Below are 14,105 nucleotides of genomic sequence, written 5' to 3'. Positions count from 1 at the left end.
TGGTTTAGACATAGAGCCAGAATTAAATCCTGCCTTCACTTGGTCCCCATGCCTCTGGAGCAGGTGCTGCCCCCTTTCCTTCATGTATGAGGCTTGGAATATTTCTCCTTCCATTTCTAGTTAAGAACTGGGCAGGACTGCTCATTACATTTAAACAAATAATCCTGGCTTATTCTAACCAGAGCTCCAAAAATTAACCAGAATCTGAACCTTTAATACAATCCTAGGATCAGATCCTGGTTTGGATTTTAGATTGTGAGACTCAGGAATGTCATGCAAAGCGAAGATTTAATCCTGGGTCCAGTCATTAACTATCCAAACAGATGCCCACCAAGTCTTTATCTATGGAATCTAGAGAAAGGAATGGGAATACAGGATTGAGACTCTGTGCGTGTGTGTTTTTCTTTTTAAATAAGAACATAGAATACCTGCTATATTCTGCTCCTCTGAAAAGATTGAGTGGATTTCTCCATACTTTGCACTCTGCAGAAAAAACAGAACTTCTGATCAGAGTATGTGATATTATTTGCACAGGATTAAGAGAAAGAATAATAAGAATATTTTGTTTTTCATCATACCCATATAGTTATTCTGCAGCAAAGACAAGGAGTGGGGGTGCTTCTTGGCTCAGGGCCCACTTCAACTTTGCTATGCCCCCCTGCTGGATCAGGTCCAAGACCCATCTACTCCAGCATCCTGTTTCACAGTGGCCCACCAGAAGCACACAGGCAAGGTGAAGGTATGCCCTCTCTCTTGCTGTTGCTTCCCTGCAACTGGTATTTAGAGACATCTTGCCTCTAAGGATGGAGGTGGCCTATAGCCAGCAGACTAGTAGCCACTGATAGACTTGTTCTCCATGAATTTGTCTAAAACCCTTTTAAAGCCATCCAAGCTAGTGGCCATCACCACATCCCGTGTCAGAGAATTCCATGCATTAATTATGCGATGTGTGAGAAAGTACTTCCTTTTATTGCTCCTAAATTTCCTGGCCTTCAGTTTCATGAGATAAGAACATAGGAAGCTGCCATATACTGAGTCAAAACATAGGTCCATCTAGCTCAGTACTATCTACACAGACTGGCAGCAGCTTCTCCGAGGTTGCAGGCAGGAATCTCTCTCAGCCCTATCTTGGAGAAGCCAGGGAGGGAACTTGGAACCTTCTGCTCTTCCCAGAGTGGCTTCATCCCCTAAGAGGAATATCTTGCAGTGCTCACACATCAAGTCTCCCATTCATATGCAACCAGGGCAGACCCTGCTTAGCTAAGGGGACAAGTCACGCTTGCTACCACAAACCAGTTCTCCTCTCTTAATGACCCCTGGTTCTAGTGTTATGAGAGTGGAAGAAAATTTATCTCTACTCCATGCATAACAACTCTATAATGTCTCCCAGTAGTTGCCTCTTTTCCAAACTAAAAAGGGCACGGTGCTGTAAAACACCATGCTGACCACTAAAGATGGCATCAGCGCATGTGCAGACACAATTTATGTGACAATGCCCACATGCTGCTGAGAGCAGCACTGAAGCCACACGGCACTGAATACTGATAGCGCCGCGGAGAAGCGACAGAGGGCAGGCAAGATCTGCCTTCCTCCATTTAAAGCACCCGCTCACCCGCCAACCACCACAAAACACTATTCAGATGGGGCAACTCAAAGCATTTCAACACCTCAAATTAGAGGCACCAAAAGACTTCACACACATCCCTACCCAATTTACCAGCACAGAAGGTAAGCAAACCAACCAGTAATTTCCCAGATGCCCCCTGAATCCTTTTTTTAAAATTGGAGTTTATTAACTACTCTCCAGTCCTCTGGTACAGAGCCTGACTGTAGCGACAAGTTTCATACTTTTGCTAGGAGATCAGCAATTTCACATTTGAGTTCCTTCAGAACTCTTGGGTGGAGGCTATCTGGCCCTGGCGATTTGTTAATTTTTAGTTTTTCAAGAAAGTTTAGAACAATCTCTCTCATTACCTCAAACTGGTCCAGTTCTTTAGCCTCCAAGCCTGAGAAGCTCAGTTCCAGAGTAGGGATATAGTCAGTATCCTCCACCATGAATACAGATGCAAAGAACTCATCAGTTTTCTTATCCTTTTAATAATCCCTTTCACACAAGCATCATCTAAACCTCTCTGGAAGGTTTTCTGATTCTGATATATTTAAAGACATTTTTGTTATTCCCCTTGACACTTCTAGCTATATAATCCTCAAGCTCTCTTTTTGCATCCCTTATTATCTCCTTGCATTTATTTTGCCAGAGTTTATTATCCTTTCTGTTCTCTTCATTTGGGTAGGACTTCCATTTTCTGAAGGATGTCTTCTTCCCTATTTTTATTTTTTAGCCATACTATTTTTTAGCCATACTGGTGTCCCCCTGAACTTGGGGGAGCTTTCCTCTTTCTTGTTATACTTTCCAACTGAGCTTCCACTGTATTATAGTGGTTATTAATAAGTTCCATGCTTTCTGTAGTGATTTGACCCTCCTGACTTTCCCTTTCAACTTCCTTTTTACCAATCCCCTCATTTTTGAGAAGTTTTACTCATTTTTTGAGAAGTTTTTTTTCATTTTACCTCTTCTGAAGTCCAATCCATTTGTGCTGGGCTTGCTTGGCAATGCCAGAGTTGCCAAGCATATAAGCTGAATTGGATCACACTATGGTAACTGTTGCCTAATGGTTCTACAACTTTGACATCTCACACCAGGTCCTGAGCACCACTCAGGATTATGTCTAAAGTTGCCTTCTCTCTGGTTGGTTCCATGACCATCTGTTCTAAGGCACAGTTATTTAGCACATCTAGAAATTTGGCCTCCTGTCAATACCCAAATGTGAATTTGCCCGATCTATGTCAGTAATTGAAGTCACCCATTTTTACAGCTTTCTCTATGACACCTCTCTGATTTGCTTCTCCAACTCCAGGTCACTCTCAGCATTTTGATCCAGAAGATGATAGCATGTCCCAAGTAACATTTTCTTTCAGTACTCATATTGTCACCCATAATGATTCTGTGGAGGACTCCAGTTCTCCTAGATTTACTAGCTTGTTGGAGTCTATCCCTTCTTTAACACAGAGTGCTACTCCACCCCCGCAATCCGTACGTCCCTGTCCTTTCTGTAAGTTTGTATCTAAGAATAACAGTGTCCTAATCTGGTGGGCCACAGTGTGAAACAGGATGCTGGACTAGATGGGCCTTGGGCCTGATCCAGCGGGGCTGTTCTTATGTACTGGTTTTCATCATTCCGCCAGGTTTCGGTAATGCCCACTATATCTAATTTTCATTAGCAGCCAGGCACTCCAGCTCGCTCATCTTGGCTTGGAAGCTTCTGGCATTGGTATATAAACACCTATATGCCAAGTCTCTTACCTGGCTTTGTGTTTGATTCTGATATGACTAAAATCTGATTTTAATATGTAAGAATTTTGGAGATGAAGCAGCATTTATATTAATTCAACTTACTTTTCCATTCCTCTTATTTTGATTGTTCTACGCAAGACAAAAATCTGATGCAAAAACCAAGAAGTGATGCTGGCATGTAAAGAAAAACACTTGACTGAAATGTATATGCTTTGGCTAATGGCAACTAAAGCATATTTTTACAAAGCCAGACATTAGAAGCAGTCACCTGACAGACTCTGCCTATTTGTCTCATTTTCTCCATTAGTGGCAGAGAAACTTGTCTGTGGAGAACTAGTAGTCTCTGCTCCTCCAATAAGTGGTCGCAAATGGCTCACAGATACCTGTTCAATGAAAGAAGTACCATATTTTCTGAAATACCACCATTCAAATATCTGCAACAAGAAACATAAAAGAGTATAAGACACAATATACAATGGCCTCAAAACTCAGTCATGTAAATCTCTCTCAAAACTATACATGAAATAACTCTGAATACTTTCGTTATGTTTCCTTCAACCATACAAGGCTGACACAGTTTGCTCATAGATAAATACAATACATGTCAAATTGCATTTTAACCAAGTAACTAATCTGTATTTAAACTGCAGTAGCAGGACTTTTAACAGTGGCCACTGTAGGATCAGAACAAACACGTTGCTCTGGGCTAAAACAATTCATGTTTACTTCTACATCTGGACTGTAAAACTGACTATTACCTGGCACTTGATTATTAAGGCGAAACAAAACCCCAGGAAACTGCCCCATTAATGGAATAATTCCAATTAAACATTTTCTACATTGCTTTAAATTCCATATAAATAACAGAACCATTCTTTCTAGAACTGTTTGATTTTTATGTGCTGTAAAAGATGACTCAAAATTGAGGGTTTTAACCCACCTTGAGTCGCTGGAGTCTTGAGAATAGACCAATAGGTTGCATTTTACCTGTCAGCACACCAAAGGTGTGGGATCAAAAGAAAAACAAAATGCTATTCTAATTAAGTTGGGTAAAACATGGGCTACCCTGAGTTACTTATTTGCATACCTAGGGTGAACAGCTGCTCGCCACAGACCAGTGGCGACATTCTAATGTCATTTTTGTTGCTACAACCACCTTGCTTAGATCTTTGAAAGATCATTGCCTTGCAACTGTTGCTGCCTCTGTGCTTCCAGACGTTGTGGGAAAGGCACAGTGTGGCTCTCATGGCTGCACCTTAAATTTTATAAGCCTTTAGAAGTGTATTTGTAAGGCAGAAGGTAAAAGGATCATGTCAAGAGGAATCAAAAGTGTGTTTCTTTTTCTGTCTAAGATCACCACCTAGAGTTTAGCTGGTGCATTAAACACACCGTACTTTTCATCTTCATGGCCTTAAGAACACAAAAACATACTACACTCCACCTTTTAAGAATTCAATGAAGCTCAAAAGACACTGAGGTTGCAGACAGGCAGTACAATTGTTTAATATATTCCCAAAAGAAACATTAAAAAAAAATAAACTAGGCTTTTTTTCAACCTACAACAAACAAAACTATCCTAAGATCCTAAAACTCCAAACTTTGCTTAATTTTCAGCCCAATTAAAATAATATTTACATTAACTATTCAGTTCAACTCTGCTCTGAAAAACAGGAGAAATGTAATAAGCATCCTAGCAATGCAAAAATTACTTAACTTCTAAAGCCAGAAATTTTCTATATACGTGCTTCTAGAATTTTAAAGATTAGTTAGCCCAATAAGAACTAACTTTCTCTATGCTCTTTGTTGTGCAGGAAAACAAATTCCAATAAGACCAAATAAAAAGCAGAAATTACTTACAAATATCAGTCCAGATATCAAAGATGAAGTCCCCGTAAGTGCAACATAGAACTTTGGAGTCAGTGTGGTCAAGAAGACAGTCACTGTAAAGGGGAGGAGGGTTCAATTAATAGATTTGCTTCTCTGAGAATGGCTTTCAAAGTTACCTACAGTCATTTGTACTTTTGGCTAGTGGCACTTCTATTAAGGTTTGAAGAACTTGTGCAAGATGCAGATGTGGATACAGCCTGTGCAAGACCCACTTTTGAACATTACAAGGAACTTCGCAGATCAAACAAAGAAGCTAGAGGCAGTTCAAGAAAAAACAGCACCTCAAGAACATTGCAGTACCAGAAACTGTGTTGAATAATAGTGACTGTGTGTTTTGTTGTTTTAAAGAGATCAATGCAAGAAACTTTAGAACAGAGTACTTTGAGTTTCATACCAACATCTCTCACTAATGTAGCACTACCAGCCTGTAAATTGTTTCACATTCACAGACAGTCCCTGACAGACAAATCAATATTACTGAGGGCTAGTGTCTAAGGCTATCCAACAAGTCCCCATTCAGGTAATCCTATGCTGGACAAGAACAAAAGAAACCCCAAATTTGGTTCCATTTGATGGGTCCCGCCTACCAGGGAAGGCTTGCACCCTCCCAGCTAGTCTGGGTAAGGCCTGACTCTTGCCCTCTATTTGATTATGCCAATTAATAAAAGACAAGAAGGAGATTCTGGTCAGTATCTTTTATTTGGCCAAGCAAAGCTACTGGGTGCGCACCCCAAGAAGTGGCACACCGCAGAAGAAGTTACAAGCAATTTTATACCCTTTGACAACAAGCAGTGACAAGCAACAAGCCCCCTCCCTCAGTTCCCCTTTTCTGTAGAATCAATGCTATTGGCTATATTTAAATAAGTTGTTTCTCCAGACATGTTATCACACCACCTGTTCTCTACTTCCCATTTTCCCTATTGTGGTTTTGCAAACTCAAGTGTTTCTCAAGTACTGGCATCCTGCTTCGTCTAGCCAATTGTTTGCGGTTTTAACACAGAAATACCTCTAGAGTCATTTTGAAACTCCCTTGCCTGCATTTTATTCCTTCATTATTTATTCCCCAATAGCTTAAAACAGTTTTACAGAAAACAAAATGGCATCCCTTATGCTAAGGGTAAAACACAGCTTTTTTTTGCAACCCCATCAAATTGATTGGCTCTGCTTTCACCCCCAAGATCTAATTGTTGAGCATTTTTTATATTTCCCTTCAAGTCAGGGCTGATTCGCACTTTACACTTTAAAATCTAGTACAAAAGAACCAGAATTTAAATGACAAAATACGCACATGGCACCATTAAATATCAGAATTTCTACCTAATATGAACTGAAATGATGATCGGGAAAGGACAGGATCCCACTTTTGTGTAAACTGCATATTTTATACGAGTTCAAAACAAAATGCAGTTATGCCCCTCCCAAACTGGTTGGTGACCTCGGTAATCTACTCGGCCATTTTTGGAAGGGAAGTCTATAAATAAAATAAATACTATATTTTTATATTTGTTATAAATATATATCCTGCCTTTACATTTTTTATTACAATACTTAGAGTGGCTCACAACATAAGATACACTAAAAAAAACACCACACCAATATACCTCTGCACTATGCAATACAACCAACTCATGAGTGTTTCTTAAACACAAGGAAGCTTCTGTCTCCTCTTCTGTGTGTCCCCCCGCCACATACTCATTTTAAAAACAGGAATTTAGTATTAATTTGTAGTATTTTGACATAAAGCACCAACCAGCCCAGAAGTTAGAGTAGCAATATATATGAAGTCTCCATCAGACCATCTTCAGAGATACCCACCTTCTTATATCTTGAATTTTCAGCAGAAGTTGGTCCAAAACAATGTTAAGCAAATTGGGGGGGAAATCTATGTAAGCCATAGGTTCCCAACAGGGTGGATTTGATTTAAATCAAACTGATTTAAATCACGATTTAAATCACGATTTAAATCACGATTTAAATCACGATTTAAATCACGATTTAAATCACGATTTAAATCACGATTTAAATCACGATTTAAATAACTAGCAGGGTGGATAAAAATCAATGATTTTTTAAAAATAAATAAAAATAATCCAATTTAAATCAAAAAAATCCTATTTAAATCAAAAAAATCTGATTTTTTTATTTTTTTAAAAAAATCATTGATTTTTATCCACCCTGCTAGTGATTTAAATCGTGATTTAAATCGAGATTTAAATCAGTTTGATTTAAATCAAATCCACCCTGGTTCCCAACATCCACATACTCAACACTGTGCACTTTGGATACTCCCTGAAATAAATAACTTGACTAGTGCAATGTTTTTTCTATAGAGCTTCCCTTCAATACATTTCAGATGCTGCTGCAGGTTTAGAGTGAGTTAGTCATCACCTGACAAGAGAAGAAGCATTTCACCAGCTGACAACTTGTGACTAAAAAACCAAAAGGAGTTGGTTGTTGTTTTTAACGGTGCTTTTATTAACCCATCTGCAAAACTCAGTCTTATTTGGGGGTTTTGTCTATGGAAGCCAACAGATAAGACACCTTTTCAAGAAAGCTGCTGCTAGTGAGAGATGGGCACAGTTTAAAGGCTTTTATCTCTGTCCCTTGTGGTATGTGTATGGGAGGTCAAACTAATAAATATTATTAGTGGCAGGGGCACAATTAAAGAAGACTTAATTAAACAAGTCAGATATAATACATACTATCGCTGTACTGATTTATTATTTAATGGTATTTGATAAATTGTATTGTTTATTACTTTGATATGATCATATTTATACTGGCACAATAGTGCCAGTATAGTGTCGGCAGAAGCAGTATTTTGGAGTTGCGCAGAAACTCCTCTCAGTACGATATAGATAACAGGCTAAAAGCCTTTAGTGAACTTTTCAACTTGCACAGCTCTAGCAGCTTGACACAAGTGGGTTGTTAGTACAGGCGCAGTTGGGCAGCGTGCCTCCAGGTGAAGGCACACTGCCAAACAAACCGCAAAAGTCAACAAATCACAAAAGGACATGGCCAGCGCCTCCTCTGTAGAGATAAGCAGACCGAATAGAAGACTTTTCTGAGAGCAGATGCTCTCGCCCAGAGATAGCAGCTGGAATTCTCAACAGGACAAGCACAGATATGGCCATTTCCTCCCTTGTTAAGTTCGATGAAATGAACAAGTCACCTAGTGGCACAGCAGGGAAATGATTTGATTATCAAGCCAGAGGTTGCCAGTTCAAATCCCCACTGATATGTTTCCCGGACGATGGGAAAAACCTATACTGGGCAGCAGTGATACAGGAAGATGGCGTCATCTCCTACTGCGCCAGAGATGGCAATGGTAAATCCCTCCTGTATTCTACCAAAGAAAACCACATGGGTCTCAGGGTCTGTGGTCACCATATGACCATTCCCTCTATATACACAAACATTTACATAGCTTGCACTCACCTTTGTCCAAAGGACCCACCTGTACTGACTCAGTCCATCTAGCAATGAACCCTTTTGTTGTGCAAGAGTTGCCCTGCCCTCCAGGGAATCACAAACAACCTCAGAACAAGTTTTCAAGTATAACTGTCCCAAGAGAGCCACATGGCCTCAGACTGTTTGGATCCTACCATTCTACAGACTCATGTGCAAGCTGTGGCTGCTGCTCCTTGCCCCTCATCCCCACTGCTCTCTACTCCTGAGGAGGCAACCTGCCAGACCAAACATTCACACCTCCCTCTCTACTCTTCAGGAACCTTTTATTAAAAACATCTAATTACACTCTCCCCACTCCCTTAGAAACACTAGCCAAATTACTGAATTTCCAAAACAAACTGTTTTTTACTCCTGCAACTCCATTTTTACCCTAAATAAAGCTTTGAAAATGTAAGTATTTCTCATTCTTCCCAGTAGGACAGACTTGCTTAAATTAATGCTGTGTCAGAACTGTACTCTAATTCAAGTCAGTTTCCCCACTTTAGCCCAAAAGCATAACCGGATCGCCTAGCCAATCGCTCCAATGCATTTCTTGTAACAATAGTTAACTGGGCAGTCTTCTCAACATTCGATTGCTTATAAAATAAAAACCATTTCTCCAATCTGCCTGGCCACCATCACACACTCACTAGGCAACAAGAGACACCTCCACTTCAAATTTTGTGAATATCCTTTGGGAAATGGCTTAGAGCAGTTTAAAGTTTTTCCTCTTTTGAAAATGGTTTTAAAGGGTTGGAGACATATTTTCGGACTGAGAAAGTGCTATCTAAATGATTTTGTAGTCTATTTGTATAGTTTCAGCCTTTAGACTGCATTCCAGAAAAGTACCTTTTATATATCCCCCTGCAACCCAAATGATTGTTATTTTCCAACTGATCCTCAAATTTCGGTTTTAAGAGGCAGAGAAATGCATTTTTAGTGCTTATAGAGTCTGTGCAGTAGCAAATTTGAAGTTTCAGGGCCCACAGTGCTGTCTACAATAAACATGGCAACTGACTCACTACCCTGACCCTGCTGCTGCCGCTCCTGCCCCGACCTGCTGCCCACTGCTGCGCTCCCACACTCTGCTAACCCTAGCACCTGGCAAGCCAGCATTCCCTACCAGCTGTCCTGGCCTCCATCCACAGGGCTCAGATGGACTTCATGCATGTGCAGACTCGGCACATGCGCAGAGGCCATCTGAGCCCTGGGGATGGGGCAGTTGGCAAGGAATGCCCCCCACCCATTGGGGTGTGCGCCTCACCACAGCAAGCCCTACTGGCTGCTCCAGCCTCTGCCCTCGGAGTTCAGATAGCCTCTGTGAATGTGCAGACTCCACACATGCGGGGAGGCCATCTGAGCCCTGGAGGCAGGGCAGCTGTCAGGGAATGCTGGCTGGGACAAGTAGTGCACTGGAACGGGTGAAGGGTGTGAACTTTGGTCTTTCAGTTGGACATTGGGCTGGGGAGGGATGCATCCAGGCAGACAAGAACAGGTGCAGTTTTCCAAATCACTTCCTAGAGATGCCCCTGATGAATTTCTGCCTGGTGCATCTCTGATCAAGGCAAAGTGTGGGTGCATGGAGCCTCATTTCTAATGCCATCATCATATACCAGATGGCACAAATACTTTACAGCTTATATGGCATGGAAGTTTAGATGCGCACCTTAACTTGCAATTTCCATTCTTTTTAGGGCACGAGTGAAAATGTAAAGCAGTTTAACGCTCATTTTAAACCAAAGGTTTTTGGATTACTGAATTTCCATTGATATTGTCTGGATACTCATATATATTACTGTTATTTTACTTGTAGTGAACTACCTAGAGTGCAATATCTACAGAAAAGCAGTAGAGAAATAAAGAGATGATAATTTAAATATTAAAGTTCTTTAGCCTTTTTTTAAATTTGAGGAGTGAAAAACAGGATGGAAATTCCTAAAAGAACACAAAAAGGGGAAAATTAACATAACAGAACTTTTAAAAGGTTATACTTTAAAATAATTAAAATACCAATAACAGGGTTGAGAGAACAGCAAAGATCAAAAATTCAATTAAGTTACAAAAAACTCAAACCAACTGAAATGACTGGAAGAAGAATAAATAGCTATTGAAAAATATTAAGTGAGCAGAAAAAACAGAACTTGAACTCAGAGAGTTCCATATTCTGGGACTTTGACTGAAAAGGCCCTGTCACACATCCCCACCAAAGTGGGCTTCTGAAGTTGGAGGAATACAAAATATGACTTATTGACAGTGAACATTTGACCACTCAGAGTAATGTAAGCATCATCATTTAACCTGTCTAGTCAGCAGAGTTCTCTCTAATTTGTTTCATCTGTGTGCGGAATGGATTTTGTTCTGGGCGGCAGTATCAAGGCAATGTGTGTGCACATGCATTAAGAATGGGGCCTTCCTGATTCAACCTGGAAAGGAAAGGTTGTGCCATTGAGTCGGTGTCAACTCCTGGTGACCACAGAGCCATGTGGTTTTTGGGGTAGAACACAGGAGAGGGTTACCATTGCCATCTCCCACACAGTATGAGATGATGCCTTTCAGCACCTTCCTATATCGCTACTGCCCAATATAGGAGTTTCCCATATTCTGGGAAACACACAAATGGGGATTCAAACCAACAGCCTCCTGCTCTCTAGGCAGGTTACTTTCCACACTGTGCCATTAGGTGCGAAGGATTAAACCTGAGCAGGATCTAAAATTAACGGAGCGGACATCAAAAAAATATGTGAGCATGCACACACCTTAGAGGGAACACTGCATAATCAGTTTTATTTAGAGCCTTCTGAGGCTTTTGAAACTAGCACACGCGTACACACACACTCAAATAAAAGTAAAAAATAGAACACAGACAATAAGCACTGTGGGAAATCCAGGAAGAGGGCTCAAGATTATATTTAATTTACATGTAAATAATTAGCTCTCTAGAGTAAGGCAGAACTCAGGGACCATATGGTAACGTAGTAAACACACTCCAGCCTTCCCCAGCATCCTTAACCAATGAAAAATATTGTTTTCAAGTATCTCCCAAAAATGACATTTTTAAAATTTTATTGTTTGATTTTTATACCACCTTTCATAAGGCATCCCAAAGTGGTTTACAAAAACTAATACACAATAAAACTCTACAAAAATCACATTTAAAACCTTAAAATCCGTTAAACAATAAAAACCATCACACACCCAAAAGTCACCATGATAAAAAAAGAAACAGAAGCAGGAGAGCTGAGGGTAAAAGCCTGAACAAATAAAAAGGTCTTTAGTTTTTTTTTTAAAAGCAGCCACATTCACTGGGACAGCATTTCAGAGCCTGGAAGCAACAACAGAGAAGGCCCTGTCCCACATGCACGACAATGTAGCCTCAGCAGGCACATGGAGCAAAGGCCCCTCTGATAACCTTGTAGATGCTACTAAGTTTACTTATGCACACTGCTTTGAGAGCAAATCCCATTGAATTCAGTGGGGCTTAATTTTTAAACAGACATGGATAGGATTAAGGTGTAAATTTCACATTAAGCACTTATACGTCAACAGGTTTTAGATTTTAAATTAACATAAGTCAACTTTAGACTAGCAATAGGTAAAATATTATGTTTATTGTAAATCGCCAGAGACGCGAGTTTTGGGTGGTATAAAAATATGTTGATGATGATGATGATGATGATGATGATGATGAAAATATGGAAACCTCCGATTAAGAGAGATTACTAAAGGCTCCAAGGCCATTTTTCTAATTTATAACAATGATAATGGCTGTATATATTCTGCAGCTACTGATCGTCATTCTCCGACTTGATGACCCAGCGCATTTGACAGCTCTTAGTATTCTGCCTATTCGGGACTTGCAAACAGCAACAGATGAGACTTTTAAAAATGGTGAAGAGAAAACAGAGATCACGTATAAAGATTACAATAAGAACACAGACATAAAGTGGGTGGGTGGGAATTCTAGAGGCAGATTTAGCCTAACTTGTATAGAAATAAATGAGGTCTATGGCGAATGAAAGCACTTAAAAACGCAAACGCACAACAAGAGAATCCCTCAGGACCAACCCCTTTCTGCTCTTAATCTCTATCCTTCCTGCGACCCATGCTGCTGTTCGAGAGGCGGGATTCGGAGTTTGAGAAAAGAGCAGCCCCGCAATTGTTTCCTCTGCAGGTCTCAGCCTTGGAATGAACGGACTAAAGCTAGCAAAAGGAGTACCTCTGCGCACGTACAGACTTCTTTTCTATAAGTAACCGGTCCAAGCATGAGGGACAAAAGATGAAACCCCCAAAGAGGCTGAAGCCCCAACCCGTCTCACGCAACGGCCCCAGCCACCCACCCCTCGCCGGAGAGCTGGGCGGCTGTCCCTCTCGCCTCCCTCCTCGGGTCGCCTGCTGCGTCCCTTCTGCGGCCACAGAGCTCCCTCACCTGCCACCAAGTTGTCCCGTAGCCGCAGCGGGCCCCGCAAAAAGTAGAGAAGGCCGAGCGCCGCCACCAGGCCCAGCGTCCGCGCCCAGGGCGCCGCCACTAGCCTCAGCCGCTCCCAGTGCCGAGGACAGCGGCTGGCTGGCTGCGATGGAGAAGACACCGCATCCTCATCCACAGGACCACTCTCCGCCATGACTCCCGCCCTTCGCTCACTGAGGCCTGGCTGGTTGAGGGAGGGAGAGAGGCGGGACTAACCAGGCGCGTCCCCGCCACCCTTCTGAAGAAGCGCCGGGAGGAGAGCGCGTACCCGCCTGCCCGGCGCGGCCTGTCAATCAGTCGCGAGGGGACGTTCTATCGTCCAATCGGTCCAACAGTAACTTGGGTTTCAGGCTGTGAAAGGGGAATTTTCCCCGCCCACACTCCCTCCTTTTACGGCTACAATTCAACGTAAATCCCGTTGAATAAAGCAGTGTACTTCGGATCCGCTCGGGAAGAGGGCGAATTAAGTTTTATAACTGAAGCATTAAACAGCAGGTGGAAACCACGAATAAATTAGTGGGCAATTTATTCGTGGCTTAGCATTGGTTTTCTTTTCGGGGGGAGCGTCTTCAGGTTTTGTGATATACACAATATGAGCATTTGGTAATTTGAACAAAAGTGGGGGGCTGGAGGTTATTAGGGTGTCACCTGCTCAAGGGAGTTGTTATTAGGGGTGGTGCAGGATCCAGTCTAACCTGAGCCATAAGCAGGGCTGGACACCGGGGCGTTACATGGGTGTAAGCTTGAAAGCAACATTCACGTTTCAGCAGTTCTGCCCTTATTGAAAAGCGGCTCCGTGAGCTTCACTGAGTGCCAGAGGGCGGGAAGCAGAGCCACAAATCGCCCCGCGATGCCGCTTTGCCCCAAGAAGCAGGCATGCCCGTGTCTAATATGGCGCCTTTTGGCCTCAGGGGGAGTTTCCCACAAAACGAACCAGCCTAACGCCGA

At 41.8% G+C, this 14,105-nt stretch overlaps 1 protein-coding gene across 6 annotated transcripts in view; it reads right to left on the bottom strand.

Moving 5' to 3' along the window:
• ST7L (suppression of tumorigenicity 7 like) overlaps window positions 1–14,105 on the bottom strand; it is a 106,476-nt gene that overhangs the window by 70,671 nt on the left and 21,700 nt on the right. The window contains exons 1-4 of one of the 6 annotated variants that reach the window (XR_008306026.1): window positions 13,119–13,815; window positions 5,213–5,295; window positions 3,624–3,789; window positions 429–483 (exon numbers count right to left, since the gene is read on the bottom strand). Coding sequence is in view for 4 of the 6 variants with exons in the window: in XM_053244900.1 (XP_053100875.1) it covers window positions 429–483; window positions 3,624–3,789; window positions 5,213–5,295; window positions 13,119–13,311 (497 nt within the window). In the remaining 2 variants the exon portion in view is untranslated. Of the gene's footprint in view, window positions 1–428; window positions 484–3,623; window positions 3,790–5,212; window positions 5,296–13,118; window positions 13,820–13,852 lie in introns of those variants that run through there. The other 5 variants (XM_053244899.1, XM_053244900.1, XM_053244896.1 and 2 more) reach the window with 5 other exon arrangements.

The sequence above is a fragment of the Hemicordylus capensis genome, chromosome 4 (assembly GCF_027244095.1).
Source record: "Hemicordylus capensis ecotype Gifberg chromosome 4, rHemCap1.1.pri, whole genome shotgun sequence".
Lineage (NCBI taxonomy): Eukaryota > Metazoa > Chordata > Lepidosauria > Squamata > Cordylidae > Hemicordylus > Hemicordylus capensis.
This window is presented reverse-complemented; position numbering and strand designations above follow the sequence as displayed.